The sequence below is a fragment of the Charadrius vociferus genome, unplaced genomic scaffold (genome assembly GCF_000708025.1).
Source record: "Charadrius vociferus isolate BGI_N301 unplaced genomic scaffold, ASM70802v2 scaffold244, whole genome shotgun sequence".
NCBI lineage: Eukaryota > Metazoa > Chordata > Aves > Charadriiformes > Charadriidae > Charadrius > Charadrius vociferus.
In genome coordinates, this window is record NW_009648822.1 from 5,469,411 (window position 1) to 5,496,370 (window position 26,960).

General features: G+C 38.5%; 1 protein-coding gene across 1 annotated transcript; it reads left to right on the forward strand.

Moving 5' to 3' along the window:
• Positions 1 to 26,648, forward strand: ACOT12 (acyl-CoA thioesterase 12). The gene is made up of 14 exons (XM_009886889.1): positions 1 to 32; positions 4,151 to 4,211; positions 5,184 to 5,285; positions 7,464 to 7,596; positions 9,478 to 9,628; positions 13,033 to 13,152; positions 14,539 to 14,689; positions 15,949 to 16,004; positions 16,391 to 16,451; positions 17,920 to 18,003; positions 22,839 to 22,972; positions 24,342 to 24,470; positions 25,593 to 25,716; positions 26,508 to 26,648. Exons 1-14 carry the CDS (start codon positions 1 to 3, stop codon positions 26,646 to 26,648), a joined length of 1,479 nt encoding a protein of 492 aa, XP_009885191.1.
• Positions 26,649 to 26,960: the final 312 nt, after the last annotated feature.

Below are 26,960 nucleotides of genomic sequence, written 5' to 3' on the forward strand. Positions count from 1 at the left end.
ATGGATGACATACAGTTTGAAGAGGCTGCCAGGTACAAAACCAACGGTCAAATGTTTTCATTCTAGAGATTCTTATTTGGCAGAGATAAACTGGGGCATTATAAAATCTGAGATAGCAGGCCGATGAACTCCCCAGAGACAGAGGGTTAAGTCTCAAAATTGCTCTTTTCTATCTGTGATAGCCTGACCCACCTAGAAAACAGATCAATATCACAGGTCAAAAATAAACCGTAGTTTCTCTGACTTGGCAACCTAGATGCCAGGTGAGAAACTGATGGCCCAGTGATCTTTGGCTCTAGTTAAAGTGAATGCTGCGGGCCATTACTTATCTCTGTTAAATAAGGAATACATACCTATAACACTTACTGTATGATTTTTTTTTGTTGTTGCAAGTGCTCTTTTGGTTTATTTCTTACCATCTATTTCTTTCAGCTCTTTTAAAAAAAATGTGTTCATCTAACAAAACAGAGATGTTTTGCATTTGTGATCACAGACTATTCAGTAAGTCTACAAGATAATACAGGACTTAATTTTTGTTTTAACTGTTTTTCATAGTTTTCCAAGGGATAGAACAGACTGTAATAGGAAATAGCACATTTATTCCTAAACCGTATCTTTACAGAAAATTAAAGCCATTACTCTGGTTTTGTGTGTTTTTACACTTTGCAATCTGGAAATTAATGAGTGCTTAGATGAGATGGACCTGGTTACATAGACCAATGCACATGCATTTGTCCTGACTGTGAACCAAGCAACATTGGCTATCAGATATAAAGCCGATGTCAATTTAAAATTGCTTGCATTACACAAGTGTGAAATAAGCATCTACGCACACTTCTGAACAGCAGATTTTTAGAGTAGCGGCTATGAGGATGAAAACTAGACCAGTAACAAGAAAAGTGAATATGGTCAGACTGGATCTAGAACTCAAGAGAATTTCTTGGTCTGTTTTACCAAATTAGTTCTAAAGTGTTTGTCCTGCCTGTAATTGTTCTGTGTTTTTAATTTTGTCCTTAGGAAAAAATCCTGTCTGTGAAAACTAATCAGAGTCCTCCAAATAAAGTCAGGGTAACATTTTTCTTTCAGGCATAATATTTCAGGCTTCAGTAGCTTAAGAGGAATTTTCTCTCTTGTTTCTGAGAGCAGAACAGAGCTTCTAAAATATACTGAAAATACTTTTCCTTCCAAATTTGTTTCTGTTTCTAGTTGTCCTTCCACTTGTGATGCCAATATTTCATTTTTTAACAGGAATTTAGGGTACAAGTGTAGCAACTGTGAAGTGGTTTCAGTAATTATTTTTCAGCCTCAGGTCATCCCTAACATCCTGTTTGTAGCTTACTGTGTAATTTCCTAATTTTTGCCAGATCTGGTTGATTATACAAACATCTTGCATAAATAAGAGTGCTCTTATATCTCACTCTAGTAAATTAAAAAAATGTTTTGTAAGTTACCTGCTGTAAGGTTTCATTTGCCTAACTCAGGTTGCCAAATGTTCTGTAAGGATTAAATCTTCTGTGCACATTTCTTTTCAGCTGATATTGAAACAGAGATTTCCAGAAATCTGTATATTGCAAAACTCAGTTTTGTGCCATGATAACAAATAAATCCCTCTTCATTGTCTTTTAATATACAGCATTTCAGTGGTAGTAAGAACATCTGATTTTAAATTACATTTATTTAAATTGTGTTAGGACTCCATATGTGAATCATATTCAGTTCATTCTGATGTATTCCAAAAGCTTTCTACCAGTTACAAGTGAAAGTGTGGTGTTCTGTGACTCCTGCCCTTACATACCTAATTAAATGCCCAAGCTGATCAGCTCTTTTGGCTTAAATAAATCAGTTTGTCCAAAGCCAGAATACATGATACAGTGGCAAACACTTCATTTTGAAACAGCTCCCGAAAGTATATGAAAATACATTTCCCTATCACAGTGTGTGGCCATCTCAGTTCTGACATCTTTGTTTTCTGATATGATTGTGGACCCCAGAGGACTACGCTTTTCTACAATGAAATGTGAGTCCAGCTGCATGGACTGCTTGGAGCACCAAGGGCGATGTCAGTCAGACAGGGAATCTAATGTCTGTGAAGTCCAAACCCACCTTATTGTGGGACTGCTGCCTCAGGCTGAGTGAGATCATGTCCAGCTTTATTCTGTTGTTCCCATCTTGCAGTTTCCTCAAAGGCGGACAGACCCAGACTTAACTCAGCCTCTCTTAGGCAATGTTCTTGCACAAAGGAAGAGAGGTCACCAGGGAGGTGTCACTGACAAAGGTGAAATAAACAATCTTTCTACAGGAAAACAGTGCCCTGCCAGTAAGCCTGAGGTAAAGACCTCTGCAGTCCCCACTGGGACCTCATGGACAATCTGGCATCATAATGTTCTCAGCAGGGACCAGGACATCCTCTGCAAGCATGTGTGGAGACTCTGAACTCTCCATCTTTTAAGGAAAGCCTCATACTCAGTATCAGTATGTGTCAAACTCTGATTGAACATACCTAATGAATATATCCTGTCTTTTTTCACCATGTCATTACCTTCACTGTTGTGTTACTGTAATCATCTTGGGAGTTTTGTGACAGAGACAGAGTCTTCAGAGGTGTTTCAGGATACTTGAATGAGTTCTGTCTATGAGCTTTCTAAAGCCTTTTTACAGGACTGTAACATTAACTTCTTTTTCAAGCTTGAACATAAATGTTGTTGTTGTTCTGAACACACTCTCCTTTTTGTGAACGAGCTGTGCAGTTTAGAACTATTATGTTAGTGATCGTGCTTTTTCTCTGCAATGAATGGTGGGAAAAACTCTTTCTGAATGTGTTCTTCAAAAGGTAACGAGGGCTGCATATCTGCAGATGGCCTTAATTCTTTCCGTTAGCCATTTTTCCTTTTCTCCCCCTGCCTACTCGAAGGCTACCACTTGTGTTCTTGGATGAGAGAAAGAAAGAGAAACTTTCTGTGCGGTTAGTTGTTCCTGTCTGGTACTGTAAAGGAGCAGGATTCCTACTCCCCATTCTAGTGTTTAGTAACAATTCTTTGGAAGTTTTGGCATTGAGAAAAGCAAATTAAGAGCCTTACCTTTAAATGTCAAAACCCTGTTCCTTAAATTAAGAAAAAATTATAAGGTTTTTTTTTTGTTTTTTTTTTTTTCCATAAACTGAGGTCATAACTGTGCTGAATCCTTAGCTGTAAATGTCTGTTTCATAGGTACTGAAGTGGTCTGAGTTACATTTTGCAGTCCTGGATGTAGCTAGCAGCACTTTGCCTACTCTGGGACTGATCTTTAGCAGTTTTAAGTCAGTCTAAATTCCCTGAAAGCAGTGGCCTGATGCACAGTTATTTTGGCTGTGTCTCTGGCTTACCATGTGCATCATGTCCTTTTACTGCTCTGCTCAATAAGAGAACTTCAGGGGAAGCTCCCTTCTGTCCACCCTTTCAGCATTGCCTTGAGTTAGGATATTAGGGGTTTGAAAACAAGGGTTACTCTTGTTATTGACATGTAACAGGTACTTTAGAAATTCCAGAAGGAAAGAAATTACTTTCTCGTTTAAATTTGATTCTATGAAGATACGATTCTGTTTAGGTATTCTGTGTAGGTAAATGGGGAAGAGTAGTTGGTCAGAGGTATGCTGCTAGAACAGAAGGGACATGCTGCAGCAGTGTCTATCCTTCAAGGATGTCAAAAGAGCACTTTTTGTCCTGGGATTATTTCCTCATGTGCATGTGTCTGTATGCTAGAGAGTGCACATGGAGTATAACTTGTGTGTTTTTGCAGCTAGATACACCCAGTGATTTAGTGTAACTCACAGAAAGATGTGCCTTTGAAAAAAAGCAGAATCTCGGCCAAAATTTCTTGAGGGACCTGGGGCCTGGAGCACACCTGACATCATACAGACATCAGCAGTGAGAAGGAATGCTAGTACTAAGCTTATGCAGTTTTCTGAGCAACTAAAATCGTTATTGAGCATGAATGAATTTTGTCTGATGAATAACGGTGCTAAACCTGTTTCAGTGCATTTTCAGTACATATGGAAGACACAGACTGATTAATGAGTTTTTCTCCACTACTATTAGGAATACCTAGAGAGGCAGTTTCACATCCTTATTAAGCTGCATGATTATATACTGTAAGGTGTTATTCTTTTTAATAGGGTTGGACAAATTATTACCATCAAAGCAAAGGTGAACAGAGCGTTCAAAACCAGCATGGAGGTAAGACATCATCGCTCGTATTTCTAGAGATGTTTGAAGAACAGAGAAGAGAGGTGGGAGGAGTAGAGGAATGCATCGTGGGTCTATTTGTTTCAGAAGGAACTTTGTGCAGATATGTAAACAATACCACCGCCTAATGAAACTGTGGTTTCATAATGACTATTGTAATTACATGTTTCCTGTAAAAATGGACCCTGAAGACTTAAAATCTTTGGCAGGTGTAATGGACAGAATGGGATAGGTGGTGCTGGTCCAGTCCAAAGCTATTTGACCTCTTTGGATCAGAGCTAAGATCGACTGAATAGGTGGAGTTCTAAATATTTTTGAAGCTTCTGATACAGAAGTATTTATCTCAGGCGTTCTTACCCTTTATGTTATAACAAGTATGCAGTGCATTGCCCAATCACTTGCTTGAAATCAGAATTGAACCTTAAGGGTACTTTTCTCTACGTTGTGCCCAAGTCCAGTTTTCGTTAATATTAATGGAAGGGATGCATCTCACAGAGAATGTATTCCAAAAGGTTCTAAAAATATAAAAAAATCAGAATCTTTGATGCATGTCAGGTGTGTCTCACAGGATCAAATAAAGTGTTTCACCTTTAAGTGTTTCATTGTGTTTTATACATTTATACAGGCTTTTTTGTTCATACAGATCTTAGAAAGATTCAAATGGGAACTCCAAATAGCACACAAGTAAATGGAAAGAGATATCCATAAAACTAAATCTAAGTGTCTTTACTATTTTTTATTTTACCCTACAAGTGATGCTAAACATACATACACAGTTGTACTTAAGAGCTTTTCAGAGCTCAGAGAATATTGTGATGTTCTTATGTGTTCAGAGATGATCAGTGATAGCAGAGCAGGTTTTTTTACCTTTTTTCTTCTAGGTTTAAGAGATTGAACGTGATTAATTTTGTCTCATTTCAACTGACGATGATGTAAATACCTTTTTTATCTCCTTCCTTGTAGGTTGGCATCAAGGTTACAGTACAGGATGTTTTGACTAATGTTGAAAAAATTGTGAGTGTGGCATATGCAACATATGTAGCCAAACCAGTTGGTGCTGGAAAGGTATTATTTCTGTTTTCTTCTATGTTTGAAGTTACTTGGACTGAGTTTCTGTGAAAGAACCCAACTTTTGTGGTTGTGAACACAGGAAAATGTTCATACCTGTTCATTCCAATCAGTAATGGGAAAATGTCATGAAGTCCACACTATATGGAGATTTTTCCACATCTCTGCTCTGAAGCTGTTGGGCTTTTTTTATTGTTTCCACTTTCTCTTGTGCATTTGCTCATAATAGAACTGGTGTCTTTGTAAGGGCTGCAATATTGACAGAGGCAAGCACTGGAAGAGAGATCCCTGTGACTCTGCACGGTTTTTCTCCTTTTCAGAAACTGACCTACATACATGTTGCAACCTTGCAAGGGTTTTGGGGACAGGGTTTCTTTATCCTTCACTCCTTCTTTTGAGGTGGTTGTTCAGACATCACCATTAAGATAGAAGACATTGTATCTAAGCTAGCCTCCAATCTAAATTAATTCTTTGCCGTTTATGTTAATTAGTTTTCATGCCAATGTTGTATCTTCTCCCCAGTGTTTGGCTCCCCGGAGGTATTTAGAAATCACTCACGGTGCTATTTGGTCTTCACATTGCTGTGCCAAACAGGCAGGGTGCTTTTAAAGTTTTCATATAAGACCAAATATTCCTCAGATCCTCTTAATGAACTCCCTTTGTATGTAGTATTCTACTTTCTTGAACGTGAGTGACTGGAGTCATATATCTGACTTTCCTGTCTCGTTGAATGTGTTATGACAGTGCATCTGCCTTTTTAACATCCACTGCAGATTGTCAGAGAGCAATGATCCCACGAGCAATTAATATATCCAGTCATTTATGCTTTCTCTTCTGCAATCATATATTGCAATTTGCAGAAGAAACAGATTGGAACAGTTTTACCAAAGCTAAAGCCCAGCTTGTGTCTGAAAGGTTAATGACTAAATCGGTTAACCTGAAAGCACTAAAATAGTATAAAGTAAGGATTGTTTATTATTGGTTTGATATAATATCCATGGCATCAACCCATTTACCTTTTGCCCAAATTTCCAGGGAGGTTAATTCAGGATTAAATTGGGTGATGATTAACTAAGATTATTTTTAAGACAAAATTAAAGAACATTTTTTTCAAATCCATTTTTCTGAACAACTGTTGCTAAACTTGTGCAGAGAGCAACGGTATGCACTCATCATCTTAATCTTTTAACTGAGCATCTGGAAAAAGCCAGGAAGCTCTTGAGAAGGGCCAGAAAGGAGGCAAGGAAGCTGCAAGAGAGTTGGAGTGAAGACTCAAATACTGAGAAACATTAGCAGCACCACTACAGGGCATGAAATGTTGAATTTGTCTGCGTTGCAGTGCTTGTGCCTTATTTTAAGGTTTCTGAGGCTAGACCTTGTAGACAAATCACACAAATGACTGTTCAGTGGCACCTCTGCAGCATTCATCTAAATGTAATAATTTTCTTAAGCCTGTAGAGGTTTGGATTCAGTTTGTCTTTGACCTGACATACATGGGAATTTGCACTTAAGGGAGAAGACAGTCTGATCTTGGTAAGAGAAGGATGTGTGTCTGGGTGGAAGTAGCATTTTGGGCATAAATGTGTAGGGTCTGAAGCTGCACCAAGTCCTGCATGTTCATGTATTTCTTCTCCACCTCAGAAAACCAATGCTTCTTTGAAAACAGTTCCTCAGATAGGTGGAACAGACTACATGAGTATGGAGTGAATTGTGAAAGAGGGAGTGGGCTATTTGTGTTGTGAGTGGAAGTAGGTGCTGGGGTACATTTTCCCATAGACTGCACCACTGATCAGTGTGACTGGGTTATTCTTCCGATACAAAAGTATTAATACTCAAACCTTCATATTAAGATCTTTTTTCTTTTCTTTTTTCCTTTTTATTTTTTTCTTTTTCATTTTCCTCCCCCTCTTTTCCTCCCCCTCTTTTCCTCCCCCTCTTTTCCTCCCCCTCTTTTCCTCCCCCTCTTTTCCTCCCCCTCTTTTCCTCCCCCTCTTTTCCTCCCCCTCTTTTCCTCCCCCTCTTTTCCTCCCCCTCTTTTCCTCCCCCTCTTTTCCTCCCTCTCTTTTTCTCTTTGTCCCATCTTGGACAGTTGATAGCAAAAGGTTGTAGAAAATGCTGATGCCATTTTAAGTTCAAAGTGCACTTTGTTATGGTTTTTTTTTTTCATTTGCATAGATTGAATTGGAACCTGTAAAACTTCTTTCTGCAGAAGACCACCTGGAGCACACCCTGGCTATTGAGAGAAGAAGGATCCGACTGGGCTATGAACAGGTCTTTCAGAACCTAATGCAGGAGAGTAATAAGGAAGGTGATTACTGTGGTCAGCATAGAAGATGGAACAAATGACTTATGGGCAGCTGGAAGGGAGGAAAAAAGCAGACAGAACATCTGAGTAGAGCTCTTTGAGGTTGTGGTGTCACGTAGAAAAGCGTGTGCCAGTGTGAGGGTTTGTAAGACAGTTATTCTAATAGAGTGGTATTTCACAGAATCACAGAATGGTCAGGGTTGGAACGGACCTCTGGAGATCATCTAGTTCAACCCCCCTGCCAGAGCAGGGTCAATTTCTTTGGTCATTTCTTTGTCTCTTACAAATTCCAGATTTAAAAATGCAGGATTGAAGGCCAAGTGTGCATTAAGAAGTAGATCTGACATGCAGATCTTCTTGTAGGTTATATGTGTAAGGTTTAACAGTTCACAAAGAACTTTGCAATATGATAATAAAGTCCTATGACACTAGTTGTAATGCAGACAGAAGGATAAAATGCACACAGGCTTCCGGCTGTGTCTTTGCAAGAAAGCACTAAGAACTATATTTATGCCATGAGATCCCAACAAACAGGAGAAAATTCATTCCGTGGAGGTCAAAACAACTAAAAAAAAATTTTACTCCTCATGACCAAATTAGAAAAATTGAGCCAAGAAACAGGTTTGTCTCTGGTTCTAATAGTCACCTCTGTTCTTAAAGACAATTGTGCTCAAAATTTGCTGTGTAAATAAAAATTCTAGTCTTAACAATCTAATAGGACTGTGTAGAACTGAAGAGACTTGTTTGCTACAAGCAAACAAGTTATTTATCTTCATGGTAACTGTCTCATAGGAGACAGCTTAATACCATGAAAGACAAATCAGAGGTTGATGATTTTGGTTTCCACTGCCTTGCCTGATAACTTCCTTGGAAGATCTTAGCATTGTTAGTGCTAATTCACCTCCTTAAGGAGGCAGAACAAGCAAAGTAGGGGAAAAAGAGAAGAAAATATTGGGTGTAAAGGCCGCCAGGTAGCAAAATAGGCATAAATCATATTCAGAAAGTGAAGTTTGTCTTCTGAGTGGATCTTACGCAACAACTTAAGTAGGTCCAAAGTGCAAGTTAGTCAAATGTGTCCGCACATTTATATAATCATAAAGTTAGTTAATTATGGCAATAGTCAAAAGTACAATTAGGGTTAAGTAGCACCTAGCATAGATACGCACTTTTAAAATTACTTATGTCATCTCATGCCTAAATCTGTTCTTGCAAAATATAAGTGAAAAAACAAAGCTTAGTGTGAGGATGTATGGCTAAAGATTTGGAAGTGAAATTGGAAATGCTCAGATGAAGGTAGTTACTGCTTCCCATCCATATTTCTCTCTTTCGTGTGTTGGTATATTGTCTCTGGTAATCCCAAGATTTGTAATAGGTTATGAAATAGTCATGTTATATTGTTACCTTAATTAGACACATTTGCACATGTGTCATCATACATGGTGGTCAAAGTCTATGAACAGCATTGGAGTAAGTGATAAACTGCTCTGACAACATCTGTTAGAGATGATGCATAGCAACCATGAATAATAACAAGCACATGCTGAGGCAGTTGGCTGCCTGCATTCACTGCTTGCCAGCTTTCACAGTAACTGCTTCTGACACAGCTTCTTTGAAGGATATAGTGAGGGCTGGGAAAGATCACTGTGCTCTGATAGACTGCAGGGTGCCCCATCCCTCACCTCTTACATCTCTTGGAAGAACAGAGCAAATATTCAGCCTCTTGCTTCCCTTGCAAAGAACAGAGGTCTTCTGTGTCTTTCTTTTTTTCTTCTTTCCGTTGTGTCTGAAGCAAATTGCACATTTCAGTAACTGGTGGTATTTTCTTCTTGGCTAACAAAGTTACTAGCTGAAATACTTCATCAATACATTGCTGCTGTGTTTTAGATTCATTTGAAGAGGAAGGTGCAGTTTCAACTGATCTTACTCATGTACAGAGTATTGAGCTTGTCCAGCCTCCTCATGCAAACCATCATGGAAACACATTTGGTGGCCAGATCATGGCTTGGATGGAGACAGTGGCAAGTATTTCAGCAAGGTACTTTTCTACATATGGCCTTTGCATAGGATTCTAAATGGATGTGATTTTAGTATTAAGGTTTCACAGAGATTTATTTTTGTGAAAAATGCAGACCCAAATCTTAGTGACTTTTCTTACTCCTCAGATCGCAGGAGGCCTTTGAACTATTTATGTGGTACAGTTCCCACAGCATGCCACACCACTGTGGGAGTCAAATATTATTCTTCTTTTGTTACACATACAGACCCTAAGGCAAAAGAGGCTATGTTATCCTCCTGAGAATCTCTGCAGAAAGTCAGCATTGGAAGTAGGAATAGAAGCTTGGCCTCCATGTGGTTGGTACAGTGTTTTAAAAGCAGAGTTAGTTGTTAAGTCAGGATAAAACTGATACTGACCCTGTATCAAATGATACCCAAAAATGAACAGCCTTCTAAATATTAGCCTGTAGATCGTTATGCCAGAAGAAAGAATAAGTCAGAGAGGAAGAATCAAAAGAAATAGGTTCTGTTTTGTTGGTGTGCACACAGAATGGATGCATAACCTTCAACAAGTCTCTTAACCTTTCAGTCTCTCTGAGTCCCATATCCTAAGGGTTGTAATATTTTTAGCAGTTTAAAGGGCTCTGACATCTTCAGGTAACACATGTGAGGTATTTTTGTGTCACTGCCTACTATTGCTAGTCAGTATGGCCTAGACATAAAATCATTTAATTTCTCTTCCCCTGAAATCAAACCGTTGTTTTTCTCCCTCCTTTTTCTTGGACTTCATACAAAGCTTCTTTTGTAAGCAACACTTGAGTTTCAGTTTGAATTCTCCTCGCATACCAAGTGACCTAATTCACTGCAGGGATGTTAGATATGTTTTTGCTTTTTAACTTTAATAATTAAATGACTTCCCCATTTATTATTCATGTAGTTTTGATTTGTAGCCAGTAGTTGGACTGATAACAACAGATTTTCTGTAGTGGTTGGGTAAACAACTTGCTTTAGTAACTTTAAAATGCACTGACCTTACCCCAGTGTGTAATTTCATTGACTTCAAAGGGACTGTTTCAGGTTTTTGCCATAATATGACCCAAAATATTTACCTGTTTTCATTTGATAAATTTTACCTAGCGAGTGTCACATTTAGGTTTAAAAAGAGAAGCAAAAAATCAGGAAACCATGTGATGAAAAGATTTTCTTTGAAATAATGAATGTCAGACATGATTTGTCATGTTGAAAATTTCAGGAATAATAGCTGGTGACAGAGGCTTGTTGAAAACAGAGATTTTGTAGTTTATGCTTGAGAAATAGCTAGTATCACTACAGACCTTTTGTGAGGCCACTCACAATTAGGCCTGGCCTTTGAAGGTGCCAGCTAAGAGTTGCTATGCGCACAAACTCTGATGGAGGAACGGAAGAGGAGGGCTCACCCATGAAAAATAAATTTCTAAGGGCATTTTAAAGGTTACTCACGCTCCTTCTCTCCCTCCCTCCACATTTTTGGCTGGACAGTAAGTGGAAATCTTGCAGATAGCAATAAAGCCATTTGAATATTAGTAATATTTGTTTGAACCAGATCTGTCCTTTTTTTTCCCTTACACTTGCAGGAAAAGCATTCAGAGCATAGTTTTCCAGAAAATATGGAATATTTAGGCCAAATTTGTGGTTCATCCCTCCCTTGCTTTCAGTAATACTATGTTTGCATCTTTACAGTGAACATTGGAAATAAGATCACCTTTTAGCATTTTAAATTAGAAAAGCAAATTATTCTTAATGAAATTACAAGGTTGTTTGACTGTATTAGTCTATTGAAAAGATGTACCAGTCAATTAATTAGCTACAGATAATTGTGTACATTTAACAATAGTGGTACATTAGTTTGCAGAGTGCAGTTGAGTTAGAAGCTAGGAACACTACAAAGTTGTATTTTCAAATTTAAAAACCACACAATGAAACATCTATTCTCAGATGTGCATAGCGGATTCTTATTGAGTTTTGCACACATGCGTGAGGATAGAGCATGTTTTTTCAAAATCTAAAAATAAATGTCATTATTGCGTATTGTTCCCTATTCATGTGATGCACAGAAATCCCAGACAAGAGTGAGGCTTTGACTACATTTAGAACTGCAGAAGAAATCTAATTTTTGCTCACTCCAGAGACCTTGCACACTAGACCTCAACACCACAAAACCTTAAGCTGTATCTGTACTGCAGATTTTTTTCTGGAATGTCTGTGAAGGTCAGAAAAGTGGTGGGTTGTTGGAATTCCCTAGTGTAGATGACACAGTATTGCAAACCTCTTCCAGTAGCAGTGTAGCTGGGTTTGATCAGGTGTGTATCTGTTTGTCCACTGCACTTGTCCAGAGGGCAGCTTTGCTGGTACGCTCACAGAGAGGGTACTCGCCTGGCAAAGACAATCTTCTGTACTAGACCAGCTAAGTTTTACTAGAGTGGCTACAGCCTATTGCACAAGCAGTTCAAAGAGATCCAGTAGGACAATCCAGCTGAACCTGACTACATGCGATTGAACACAGTGCAGGATCAGGTCTGAAATAAGAAAAGACAAGTGAGTGGATGCACTATGCAATTGGAAGGGTAAAAGGAACTGAATTACTATGACTTATGTGTTTGTAATACACTACCGTGCCCTCAGCTTTTGCAATTTAGCCAAAATTTCTGTTTCTGAACTGGTAATTGATCAGTTCAACATCTTTCTACCTCTTTGTATGTGCAAAGATGCGTTTCCCAGCTCAGCATCAATAGCAAACTGCACGTAATTTAGTAAACCAGTAAATTAAAAAAAAAAAAAAACAACACAAAAAACCCAACAAAAAAAATAGCTATACATTTGACAGTTATATGAGTAGGTTTTTGTTCTTATTTCATATAATGCCAGCCAAAAACATCTGACAAACAAGCAAAAAAGTATTGATATTAAAAAGAACAGATAGATTGACATTGCTTTGCTTGAACGCTGTTTCTGGTGCTCAGTCTTTCTGCTCAGGTTTCTTTTGTTTAAAGGCTTTATGATCTGGCATTTTTACGTACTGAACAATATCCTACTCCTTATGCAGTCATATAGAAATTATTCTGTGAAGTAAGTGGTTACTCTGCAGGTAAGGGATTCATGGTCCGGCTCCAAAAGAAGTAATATCAAGCCGTGAGAATTAATTAGTCGGTGTTTGTAAAGTGTGTTGAAAACGAAGCAGCATGACATAAGTGGTATTATTATGTTTGAAGCTTGAATTACGTGCTCTTGGAGCTGAACATGTTAGCTGTATTTCAGTGGGTTATGGAATAAATTAGTGTAATGTAGTGATCTTCTAGGTTGTGCAAACCTTGTTGCTCTAATCACTACCCACTTCAAACCTAACAAAGGAGGTTCTTTAACGTGACTGTATGGTTTGCTCTCTGTCTCTCTTGCTTTCTTTTTCAGCCGCCTTTGTCGTTCATATCCCATCTTGAAATCCGTTAATATGTTTAAATTCTGGGGACCATCTGTCGTGGGTGACCGCCTTGCCTTCAATGCAATTGTGAACAATACATTTCAGAACAGGTAAAGCTCCGTATCTGCTTATCTACCTTGACCTCTCCAGCACCAGTCTAACTGAGTGTTTCAGGTTTCAGCTGTCAGTAGGACTTGTGGTATTGAATGAATTCTTTTTCAGCTGGAGCTTTGAGGGATATATCTATCCATCTATATGTGCTGCTTTTAACTTTTCTCAGTGAAAGTTTTAAAAAATTTATTCTCTGACTTTCAGTTTAAAGATCATTTGTAACCAAATCCCAATCCTGCAAACTCACAACATAAATATCACTCTGAAATTCAGGGATTTTCAAGGATGAGTTGGTCCCACAGCTTTGGTTCTTCAGAATGCTTCAGCTTGCTGCTAGAATCTTCCTGTCTTGGTATCTCTTGACAGATCTGGGTTCTGTTTATTGCTGGTTACTGGAAAAATTGATGCTTTGTTTTGTTTATTTCTTCCCAGTGTTTGTTTGGGTGTACGCAGGGGTGAGGCTTTGTCAGCTGCAGTTTGGAGTAAATGGCTACAGCCCATGCTGAAATTTTATCTTTAGTTGCGTATATAGTCACTGCATACATGAAACAGATTTTGGCACACTGAACACCTGCTCCTGGAATTCAGCAGTGTGGCTGTTGACCAGTCATGCACAGATCCTGCCTGCTAATGGTTACTCTCGCTTCCTCTTTCCTATGCATGCACTATCTCCTCTGCATTTTTAGCGCTACTGTTGTGCTTGCCTCCAGAGAATTGACTCTCCTGACCTTTTGCAAAGGGATAGCACCTCTCTGCTAGGCTGTTTCCCCATCTACAGGGATGGCACTTTGGGCCAGCAGACCCTCTGGCTATGCCAGGGGTTGTAACACAACTTATGTGGAGCCCTGTTCCATCAGTGTGGCCCCTACCTAGAGCGGGAGGGTGTGTTCAGAAGTTTCAAGAGGTGTAGTAAGACAAGCCATAAGAAGGCAGAAGCTAAAGTAATTCCTCCTCCAAATTCTGTACACAAGACAAATGTTATCCTGGCATTGCTTTTCTGTGGCTGTTTTCTTCGTAGGTGTATTCGGTCCCTGCAGAATGCTAGCAGAGCATGAATTACCTTCGTACGATGCTTCTGCTGAATGTCAAATGAATATCATCCTGTTCACTTTTGCTGTCTTTTCTCATAGTATGCTTACTGGAGTTCATATATTGCTGCTTATCTCAATTTTTGCTCTTCTTATTAATGCTATTTATCTAGTGCCACCTTTTGTTTCTGAAATGTGTCTGTCCAGACTGAGTAATTTATTTTGTGTGCTACAGAAGGTATTTGAGTCAGGCTTCCTGTGCACAGAATAGTGTACAGCAGCCCTTTTTAGTGTGTCTCAGAGCTGCCTCTGCAGCACTTGTGGTAGTTCAGTAACTAATTTAAACTTTTATTTCAGTGTGGAGGTTGGTGTTCGTGTTGAGGCTTATAACTGTGAAGAATGGATCAAGGACCAAGCACGGCATATTAACAGCGCGTTTCTCATTTTTAACACTGTAAATGACAAAGGAGAGCTGCTCACCTTCCCCAGAATCAAACCTACTACAAAGGTCAGCTCTCATCCTCAGGAGTAGGATGAATGCATATATGAGATTATGTGGTCCAACCCGGCACACTGCATGTCACACAGCCATATAACCTTGGTGGGAAAGCAAGGACTAAACAGGGCCATGCAGAAGAGAAAACCTCTAAATGAAATGTTTGCCTTTGAGTAAGAGATTTGTCGTTGTCAACTTCAGTCATCCAAAACTAAGAGGTGTAGTGGGGCTAGTCATCATTACAAATTATGTAGTTAGTTGATGGACAGGGAAGAAGAATGTTCTTTATGCACATTTTTGGCACCTGTCTGTATCTGTCTTGTGCAATCTCCACTGACTGTAGAAGCTGCCCAGACAGCAAAAACCTAACTAAAACTCCTAACTGTTTAGTGAATAAAGTTATTTTTTCTAAACCCTTAATGAAGATGAGAAATAGAGTTAATAAAGGAGTGTGTAGGAATCAAATCCCATCACATGGGTGGGCTTTCTGGTTCCTTTGACATGGAGATCTCGGCATATGTTTCCCTGAAAGTGATGCATGAAGCATTCAGAGCAGTTTGAATACTATTGTTGAATTATTTGCTGTGATATCACCTGTCCTTAACTTTACTGCTCCAATTAGAGATTTTTATAGAGCCAGCACAGATAGACATTAACATCAGTGAACTTAACATTTTATAGGATGGCAACTGGAAGAATAAATCAAGGTGTCCTATATACTAGGTGAGGCAGTAAGGTTCACTACTGCCCATTACAGACTGTTCCAAGAGGAAAAACGACCCTTCCTCTTAAAAACAAAGAAACAAGTAAAAAAAGCCATAGCAGCTTACCTTCTGTCAGGAAAAACAGTGCTTCCCTTACAAACCTGCCTAGAGGGGCATCCACAAGCTAAGCATCAAGATAAGAACATGTACGCCCATTCCTTCAGGACATGCAATCAAATCTGGGAAAATTAGTATGTGCCCAAGGTAGTTTAAACTTTAAGTGGTCATTTGGCTGAAAGTGACAGTTGGTATGGCAGTACTCTACAAAACAGGCAAGGGATGTTTTATTGGATTGTTTTTGCAAAGTTAAGGGAACATTGTCAAATCAAAAGTGAATCACTGACTCGGGTTAATCTGGGGAAAATCCAATGTGCAGGCTGCAATTTTTTATTTGTAGTACATCTCTGGTGTTTGTCCATCTGTAAGAAGTAGGTTTTAGTTGTCTTTTTTTTAGAGGGTGTCCTAAAATAATCAGATGTGTTACTGTCCTGTTTACCTTTTATAAAGGATGGTATGAGGCGATACCATGGAGCTATTGCCCGAAGGAGAATTCGACTGGCCAGGTATAGTTGGGTTACAATGAGAACTTGACTTTGAAAACTTAATTTTTTAATGTATCCTCTGAAAAAGTGATCATTTGTTAAGTGGTTGAAATCTCAAACATAACTGTTATGTTGCTTAACTTTCCAAATAATTTTGCCTGAGTTGCATTGAAATTATTAGAGGCTACTTGTCTCAAAAATTCTTTGTTCTATAGGTTCTTTTGTTTCCCTGTCTTTCCTGGGAAGAAAAAGGAGTTATTGCAAACTTGTCTTACTACCCAAAATTGATAAAATACCTGTAAAGTATTTAGAAGACACGTAAGCCTACAGAAGTGATTATTTCAGCATATATAGAAGAAAGTGTAAAGAACCAATTCATGCTATTTTTCTTTTGAATTTTGTTTTAGAAAATGCATGCTGTCTGCTAAGGAAGACAAACCTTCTGATTCCTGGGAGACAAGCAACCAGGTAATCTGTAGATTGTGTCTTATTGTCTACTTGCATAAAATGGTGTATTTGTACACTTTCTGGGTGTGTAAAACAGTTGTACAGGTCATATCAGTTTCCAAAGAGGACCTTCTGTACTTAAGCATTATGGTAGTCATGGAAGAATGAATAAATGTGTAATAGGATGAACTTTTTTTTTCTTCTGAAAAAAGAGAGTAGATGATTGATTTAAGTGTAAGTTTCATACAAAACATAAAAAATGTCTTTAAGATAGACTATTTTAACAAGTGGCCCCTTAAGCATCCAAGCTGTAAGGTCTCCTGTAGATTTACATCCCAGTGTCCCCAGCTTTTAAAGAGCTGAAATCTGCAGAGGAATTAGTTTGGGTATTTTTTTTCCTTTATCCAGCCACTGACTGTCTCAAAAACTGCTGTGAGGATACTATTTAGTAAATGCTAAAAGCGGGGGGAGAGATATGGCAATACCAACAGACAGATGAACAGTGAAATAGTGTAAACTTTGTTTCTATGGGAAAGAGATGTGAAAACTTATGTTCATTTGTAGATACTCTAAAACAAGTGGTATGTGTTTCTGGCCTGGATGTGCTAGGCTGTAGACTGTGCCTGTGTCATGAAATGAATAGTGATGAACCTGAGTTTAGGTGGATTTATAGACATCCTAAACGTTGTTTCGGTGTCAAAATTTTGTGGTTAAATTTTCATTGCATTTAAGATCTCAGTGGCTCCCAGAAATTTTACCGGGTCTTTTCCATTACAGGAAAAAGTAATAATTGAGAACTGTAATGCAGGAAGTGATTTGCTGTTAACAGTGGCATCTCCACTGTTTGAAGCAGCACTTCTTTTCTTTAAAACAATAAATATAAATAGGCACACAATGATAAAAATTGCTTACTTAAGATTTATTTAATATTAAATTAAAACCTATCATTAAAGTCTCTAAGGCTGTATTCTTTTTATACAGTGGTTAAATGAGAATTCCATCCACTGTAGTCAAGCATAAATAATGGATGTATTTACATTTTCTCTGCTCTGAGCCTGCTGTTTAAAGCAATTGCCAAGATAGACCACTGCTTGATAGCAATGAAGAGGTTAATTTTCTAGTAGATTTTAATTACTTAGGAGGAAGATGGACAAAACCATTAATTTAGTGGTCTGGGAGGTTACCTGTATTACCTCTCTGGTGGTCATGGTTTTTCTGCACTGCTTTATAATTGGAGAAGCCCAAAGTAGCATTCTGTTGTTGTTTAATTAGTGTTGTTTTGCCAACAGCCATGTGAGCACATAATCTAGCTATTGAAAGTATTTAATTGGGAAACTGCTGGGCTGTGTTTTCTGGAAGGAAAACACTTATGGGAAAATAAACGTTTACGATTGAGGGGTAATGATAGAAAAAGAGCATCTCATTTCTGCAATGTTCAGTGCAATGTACCTTTACCGCTTCATTTTCAGAAATGTATCTTACATTTCAGGCATATGTGAGTTACAGCAATATAGCTGCACTGACACACCTAGCAGCAAAACCAGGATGGGAAATAACCAGTACACTGGATGATGTAAGTGCATAATTGTGGAATAGCTACATAGCCACTTTAGTTATGTTCCACCCTAACAGGTGGGTGGAGAAAAGCAATGTTGTACATCTGTAAATAAATACATTGGCTTAGCAATGTTTGTTTTTACTGTGGCTGGGGCTGAAAACCAAAACTCCCAGAGTTTCCCTGAAACATTGCAAAGCAACCTCTGATTGTCCAGAGTGCTGTGGATGTGCCATGGAGGAGTTCTAGGATGATCTGAATGACTGGTGCACATAGCACTTGGGATCCCAGAAGGGCAGCATCTAATCAGTTGAGCTTGTTGAGCAACACACGGGAGAGTGTAAAAACACAAATAAATCCATATTTCATTTCTGTGAGATGTTTTCTTTGCCACAGCTGATGTGCTTCTGTGGTTTTGCCAAATTACTTGATTCCAGCAAAACACCAAACTTACACGTCTTTGTTTAGGCAGTGCTGTTGGCAATCTGTACGGCTTCTCGTGTCGCTGTGATAAGCAAAATGTGTGCGGCAGTCTGTAATACACTGGCTTTACTGGCTTTGCAGCATGGGAGATGTTTCTAAATTGCAGGCATTAACTTGTGATAGTTCCAAGTGAACGCTGCCAGTCGGCAGGTGGCATCAATTCATATACCGTATTTTTCAGTATCTTGTCTTCTCATAAGACCACTTGGCTCTTCTTCTATGCACATTTTTCCTTTTGGATATCTTTCTGCCCTTTTTCTATTAAAAAATTACAAAAGCCTGAAAGCAAAGCACTTCTCTGTTCATTTATCAGTGTTATAAGCTCAATATCGGTAAGGAATCTTGTGGAAGCCAGTTTAAAGATAGGAAGATGCTGTTAAGAAAACCAGAAGCAAGATAATTTAGCTGGGAAGACTCAGTTTTAACCTGGTCAGTGCATGTCTTCCAAACTATCGAGAGATGTTTGTTAAGGTTTGGTTTCTGAAATATGGTTAGTGATTATTTTAAGAGCATGTAGATTCAGAGGTGTTTTGGAACAAGAAAAGACTGATAGAATCTTTTAGTCTGACCTCCTGCATGTCACAGGCTGTGAACCTTCACTTACTGATTCTTGCATCTAGTCAATAAACTACTTGAGTAAGAGCATATATAAATCTTAAGGAATTCCAGTGACAGCAAATCTGCCAGTTCTGTGTGTATGTTGTTCCAGTGGTTAATAACTTTCAGTAAATACTGTTGTGCCAATTAAATGACAGCACGTATGCTGGAAAAAGCAAGCTTGAACAATCGGACTGAAACATTAAGCATTGTTTTCAAGCCTCTGCTAAGACTGTATTATTATTCATGTGAAACTTCCATTCTGCATCTACTGGGACTGCCACAATCTCAGTTTCTTTCTTAACCCTAAATGCTTGAAACCTGTAATAGAACCAGCACCAAATCTTGTGAAGAAATTACTTCATACAAAACCCCAAAACCCATGCACATTCTGGATGACATTTTAAATAGCATGATGTTACTTTTGGTTCTCAACAAGCCACCAGGTACCTTCCAGTGTTACTGGAGTCTGGAACTTTCTCCCATGTTTGGATATCTGAAAATAGTGTTGATAGTAAGATCTGCCTTATCTGCTGGAAAATCTTGAGTAGTTTTTTTCTAGCTGCTGTTTCATCCAATTGAAGCAGCTATCTGAAATCCAGCAAAATCTCAGGCAGGATGTAGGATGCAAATCACACGGATGCAGTGAATGGATGGAGAGTAGCCATACATTCCCATCGTTCTGGACATTTCTGCATAATCTGCCATTGTCAATCATTAGATATTCCTTAAAGACATGGCAGGGGTCCAGGGTAGCACACTACTTTTTTTTTTTTTCTGGAAGGATTAATGCAGTGAACAGTGATAGCAAATCATACTTATGATTGTAGGCTTCTTGGATTGTTGTATACCATTTATTCCATAAGTAAGTCTTCTTTCTTATTTAGCATGTACTTGCAGGCACAAGACAGGTTGCTGACAAAATGTGGATGTCAGCAGTAGGCAGCGAGTGCACTTGTTCCCCTGTGTGGCTGTATGCTTACCTCTAAATTAACCCACAAGGTGGATTAGATTTGCTCTTTGGCTAAGGAAACAAGAGTGAAACCTATCTTGGACTTTACCTTTACCACCCCTCCAGTCAAATTTAGGTGTCTCCTCGAGTCCCTAAATGCTGATATAGACAGAGCTCCAAGGAAGGCTTTGTGCCAGCTCCAGTTAATGAAACTTAACATCTTGGCAAATGTTGGTTTGGTTCATTTGTCACTGTTTCATGCTTACTTTTGTCACTTTTGCAAACATGAGTACAAGGGGGTATCCCTTAGGAAACTGTATCTAGCTCATAGCATTACATCATCTTACCTTACACACTGCAGCCCACCAAACACACATCTTGCCAGTCTTCTGTTCTCTGCACTCATGTACCAGGTCTTGATCCCTGTATTTAGGGTATACAGCGGTGCAGGCACAGAACAACTACTTAGCCTTCTCTGATGGAAACACATAGCAGCATCTTCACTCAAACAGATCTATTCAGTGTTCATGAAATGGTCTCTTGGGGAGAGGCTGGACGAACAAATAGTAGGAATCGGGTAGTAGGAGCAGTGCTCTGCCTAAAGGCAGTCATATTCTGGGAAAGGAGACTGACAAAGACATTAGACTGAACTGTATTTTGGGATGAAATATTCTAGTAGATAGGTTTTGCAAAGCAGCGTGTGCTTTTCTGCATGCAGAGGATTTGTTCCCTTTTGCCTGGAATTAGAATGACCCCAAGTTGATTGATGGTTTTGGCAGGTAGAAAAGTGGCACTGTGAATTCTGACATGGAACCATGAGACTTGTAGGCCTACAGTAATAATATAGCTTTGCCAGTGTTCACTTTGCAGAGAGGTCTTTTAACAGCTGTACTCCTACTTGACTTGGTGATTTTCAAGCCTAGAAGACTCCTAAGACAACATGATTTCTGTTCTATGCCTTAGAGGAATCCATGCATCCTGTAGGTGGTTTCTGACACTCTTAGGCCTTTTGTTTTACCCCAAACTTTACTTCAGCAAGATGCTTGCTGGTTTATGATGTTTTTTTTTTTTTCCTATTCCAAAACATGAAAATATGAAAATATACAAAATCTGTGTTGTTTGTTGCACAAATGCTCCATAGCCAAAAATTGTTAATTTTTGATGTAGCAAAAAAGAGCAACAGAGATGATGAACTTCATGAATTTTGTATCACTTGGAAATGAAAATCTGTTAAAACTTTCTAGGATTTGAGAAGCAAATTAGCATTATCAGATTAAAATTTGGCAATGAAGTCCACTAATTCTAAGCAGTCTCTTCTGCTCATCTTCTTCCATTATACAGGGTTTATGGAAGATACCAGGACCTTGTTTTGCAAGGATTATGTTACATTGTTACATGCAGGTTATTCCTTTTGAATTCTCTGTGTTAGGGTTCAGGCCTACAACTAGATATAGACCCAAAATAATCAAGACAAGATACTGCAAGTGTGGGACAAAGTGGCAAAAACTATGTTTTGAAATAATTTTTCAGTATATTGTTAACTCCAGGTGCCCTGCTTCACAGTGAAGAATAGGGGAGGAAAAAAAAAGATACTTTGGAACGAGAAATACTGAGTTGTTTTAGTGGAAGGGAGCATAGGCCAATGCGGGACTGATTTGCATGGACAAAGGGACCTGAAGTGGTTGACCTCTACTAACTACCACTGGACTGCATAGGTTGGAGAGCTGGATCAAGGAGGTAATCTGTGTATCATCCAAAGTCATCCCTCTTAAAGCTTGAAAAGCGCTTTTTCAAAAATCTGGTCCTCTGTGGATGTCTCTAGATAAGCTCCCCAAAGCTGCAATGTGCAGGATTGCTGGATATGTTCCAAAGTCCTAGCGGCAGAGAGGGAAGTAGCTTGGTTTATCTTATTTTGATAAAGTCTCAGACGTACTGCAGGGGTGTTTGTATCATCTAGCGTGGCCTCACTCCAGCTTGCTCCTGCTCACCAGTGCCACATCCAATGGATTCTGCTCTGTAGTTTCAAATTTCTGGAAAGCTTTAAGTAACCATCACCTTTAGACACTTTATATAAATCTACCTTAATGAAGTTTCTGCCATTCCTTCCTAATAAATAGTATGTTACCTTTTCTTGCTCTTCCATATTTATGCCATACTTCTGTAACTCGACCTGGCTCAAGAGCCAGGTTAAAAAAGTGGTAGAATTCTGGACTGGTACTGACCTGTCCAGGTTTAAAAAGTCTAGTCTCCTGTCACTGATGACTGATGCCAAATTCACAAAATAATTGGCTGAGGTCCTCAGGTTGCCCCATTAGCTTTTGGAGTCAGTGAAGTGAGGTCTCTATGAGGAGACTTTCTGTAGCAAGGTTAAGAAGACACTTTTACCTTCATTCCTAAGTGTATCTTCTCTTGTTTATAAAAGTGATGACATCTACTTGGTCCTGACAGAAGAAAAATACTGATTTTTCTAAGACATGTGCAGTGTGAAAGGTATTTAGAGACTATATATACATAGTGTGAGAAAGAGGTCATACTGACCTTTGGCTCATTCATCTCCACTTGCAAGCTAATAAAGCTATCCCTAACCAGATGTAATTAAAACTGTGTAATGCCACTATGCTATCAGTGTATTTGATTTTACATTGTGCTGTATTTTAATGTAAAACTAATCTTGGAATACTTACCTCTTTCATCTGTCAGATATAGTTTCATATGTACTCCTGAGAAAATGTGCCTAAGACCTAAATGTGTAACATTTATAAGTCTTAAAATATTTATAGTAATCATTCTTTGGTTTTAATATGTTATTCAATTTTTTCAGATAAAAATATGGACTCATGAGGAGGGTGATGTGTTGTCATTCAAAGTAGAAATGCAAGTGAAGATACAATCACATCTAGCTTTCTCCCTTTTGTCTGACTTCACATTCCGCCAGCAATGGGACAAACATTTCTTGTAAGAACTTACATTTTCTTTAAGATTTTTGAATCTCCTGACACCTAACCTTTTATGATACAAATATTTTTTGAGATGTTGACACTTTTCTACCTAATTAAGAAGAAATTGTGATAAAAAGTTGACATTAAAGATTCATTAGTCAAAGTATGGGTTGGGGTTTTTTATCTTAAAAATAAAATTTAATTTCTCCTAAATCTGATTTATAAATACTTGTTTCTAAAATGAACAAAATTTCATGCCTGGACAAATGCAGGCTGAAAAGGTTCGTTTGAGTGGGTTGCATATAACTTGAGGTCAATATATTGTGCATGCTCTCTGTAAAAAGTGGTACAAAGCTGTGGGCTCCATGTTTGTGTTGTTTGGGACACTGATGCTCTGCTTCATCATGCAGTCAAAGTGACAAACCAAGAAATGGGGATCTTCAAAATGCACATTTTAAGAAAAATAACATAAAGGGTATCTGACTTGGAGTGTGTTTCAGAATTGACGTAAAAAGTATTTGGGGTTTTTTTTATTTGCCTTATATGGTGTAGACTAATGGCTAGAGACAATTTAATTGATATAATACTAATCAATTTGGTGAATACTTTCTTAAAGGAGAAGCTTTTTCAGGTAGCATTCTATCCTGAAAGATTTTTATCTTTCAGGTGAAAGTGGAAGCTTAGGGATATTTGGAAATTTACAATCTCTGCTGAATTTATGGCTTCTAACAAATGAAATCTGAAGAAGTATTACGTTGATTTTTCCATATCTACAGTGAAAATCTCAGGTTTCTTATGACTCCCATGAAGCCTGATTGACTGGTCAAAATAGAATACCAGCTTAGCAGTGCTTATTGCTGAGGCAGTAGAAGCTGAAATTAAATCAATTCATTCCTGCCAATGTAGAGGAAAATGCTGACTTTTTTTTTGTAGTCAGAGACAGTGGATCAGTATTTCCAAGACAGTGAATGAGTGTGTCCTACCGAGGTGGCCCTGTCTGAACAGAGTAGAACACAACTTCAAATAAAATTTTATGGATGTTTCCTGACTGTCTTTCCTGTGGTGTGTCAGATGGACACTGGTCATTCAGCAAGTAATACAGCATGCAAACAGGAATCAACAGCATGCAGAAGATACGCTTTTAAGACATTGCTCCACCACCTTGAAACACTTTTTAACAGTTTTGTGGAACAGGGAGGTGGTGTCAGATGGTGCGTTGCAGAAAACCTCAATTTTCATTCTGTGTTCCTCTGGATTCCTTGCTGCCTGAACATGAAAACCATAGACTTAATGTTAGGATAGAATATATGTTTGTACTGTGTTTTTTGTAAGAAACGCTATTGCGTACATCAGGGTCTGCATGTGTGTATTAAATGTATTTGCAGAACTTGTAAGGTCCTCCAGGCTGTGAATGAAGATGAGAAAATATATTACGTTACATCTCCACCCGTGACTGGCCATAAACCCAGAGACTTTGTGATTCTTGTGTCTCAGAGGCAACCCTGTAAGCCAAGGTGAGTATACAATTCCAAGTTGAACTGTGAGCACTTTGGAGCCATAGTTTTGATTACTGTTGACCTTTATCTGGACCTGTCGCTGGGTGACAAAGATGATGTTTTATTTTTTAAGAAATTAGATTAGTATCGTATTTAAAATATAGTGTGTTGATTTTTGCACAACCTGATTTGTTTTGCAATGTGAAGGTGTGATGAAGTAAATTCAGAGCGTAACAGATTTGTGGTGTAGTCCAGTATTGCTTCTTTGATAGTGACTCTTCAGGAGTGGTCTACAGTGAGGGCAAATCGGCCAGAATTGCAAACGGGCCATTTGGAAAAAGCGTGTCCCAGAGGGCCTGTCAATGTGCTGAAGCACGTAACTAGGAGGTTTTTTTGTTTGTCTGTTTGCTTCAAGTGACTTTGTAATCCCATTTAATGTAAATGGAGATTTTCTTATTCAAGGAAGTGGTTCACCTTTCTTGAAACCTGTGTGACACATTTATTGTATCTGTAAATTTTGTTGTTGAATTTGGTTTTAAAAGTCCCTTGATCAGTTTAATATACATTGATTTATTTATTTTTTTTTCCATTAGCTTTCCTTTTGTTCTTGCATAATGAAACATGGATGAATGGGACCATTTGGTGTATCTTATTCTTTATTCTCAATTTCTTTTCTTATATTCAGTAATTCTTCATGTTAACAGAACATTACTTCTAAAAGGCAGTATTCTGTACTGGGCTTGCTTTCCCCTGCCCCCATCTTGGAACTGAAGCATGCCTATATTTGCTGAGGCCACACTCTAAGTCTCCCAGTAAGGGTTGCTCCTAGGCCCTGATTCTGTAAATGCGGGACCTGGAGAGCAGCATAAATAAAGGGGGTGTTTTATGTGGGTGATTGTTCTTGGCTTTCCACAAAAATAATCTTGGTTGGAGTCTGTGGCAAAGACTTAATAAGGCTCAAGAGAGATGAATCCTTTAACATATACCTTGAAACATACAGGAGCTTGTTGGCCTTCATATGAAAATGACATCTTTGGTATAGCTGTAGTCATTTACATGTATCTTTTCCAACCTAGACAATTCTATGGTTCTATGATTCTATGATTGAAGCAGTGTTTGATTCTTTCCCTTGCCATGCAGCGAACCCTACATAGTAGCTGTAAAGTCAGTTACCCTCACGTCTATGCCACCTTCTCCAGAATACTGCAGAAGTGAAGTCCTTTGTGCTGGATTCCAGATCTACAATGACAACGGCTTCTGTAAGGTGAGTAGCTCTGCAGACCTTGTCTGTGTCTCCTTTCCAGTAGCAGTACGTGTGCATATAATCTCATTTGAGCTGACAGCCTAGAACAGTAACAGCAATACAACACAAAAATGAGTCAGTTTCCCCAGAGTTCAGTGTGGTTATTAAGACACTCTTTATTCCACAAAGTGGAATGTTAGAAATTAAATCTGAACTAAGCACCGGAGATGGCCAGGCATGTCCAGAGAGTCATTCATTCTAGAAGTGCATTTTAGGATTGAAGGTGTGCATATCTCTTCGCTGAATACAGCGAAAGTCCAAGGAATGAGGTCAGATTAACACTTAACTTTAACTTTCATCTGTCAGAAATTACGCAATCTGAATCCCATCTCTGGACCAATGACAATGTTCCTCTTTTGTTCTTTTCCACTATATAGGCTATAACTTTTTCATTTAAGAACAGACATTTCTGAAAACATACAGCTGCGCTCAGTGGCTGGGATTCTTTTTTCAGGGAACCGCTTTGTTCATAGAGCCCATATATTTAATGGGTTACACATAATGTTTCTTTCTGCACTGCTGTGTACATTCACATGCTTGAGGACCTAGCAGTAGAGAGGACACTGAGATCATTATTAAAGTACTGTAAAAAAAGTGTGCTCTTTTTGCAATTACTGCCTTCAGTTTCAGAAGCACTACGTGTTTCTATTCGCATCTATAAAAACTTTGATATTCATTTAGGCTCTGCAAAAAAATGGCTAACTATTGCAATCCATAGGCTTTTTCTGTTTAATTTATTTTTGTTTAAACAGGTGTGTTACTTCAATCAAGTGACATCAGGTGTTATGCCTTACTTAGCTGCAAATCTTACTGGCTCATCAAAATCCATTGAAGACACTGCTTTGGAATGTATAAAGTTCTTGGAGATGAAAGGCAGGAAGAACTGGATTTAAAAATGGATTTCTGAAGAAAGCAGTACTGGTTTAAATTCCTGCATGTGTGTTGATCATTTTTCTACAGGTTAGATACTTGGAATCATGTAGTCAATATTGGGCTTGAGCCTGAGAACATCTACTACAAGCATCTTCTGTCAAATTAAGATTAGGCCTTAGGCTCTAAACTGAATTTTTAATTTTAAAAAGATTAAGGGACAGATTCCACTCTTGATTGCATTAGTAAATTTTATATAAATGGAGGCAGAACTTGGCCCAGTAGAACTATTTTAATGTTATATTGAACATGACGGCATCCAGCCAGTTTTAAAC

Bases quoted from the DNA above. Each gene is read 5' to 3' on its own strand.
- ACOT12 (XM_009886889.1), top strand. From the start codon at position 1: ATGGATGACATACAGTTTGAAGAGGCTGCCAG. The intron at 4,212-5,183 runs GTAAGACATCAT...CCTTCCTTGTAG, and splicing joins CGTTCAAAACCAGCATGGAG to GTTGGCATCAAGGTTACAGT. The intron at 13,153-14,538 runs GTAAAGCTCCGT...CTTTTATTTCAG, and splicing joins AACAATACATTTCAGAACAG to TGTGGAGGTTGGTGTTCGTG.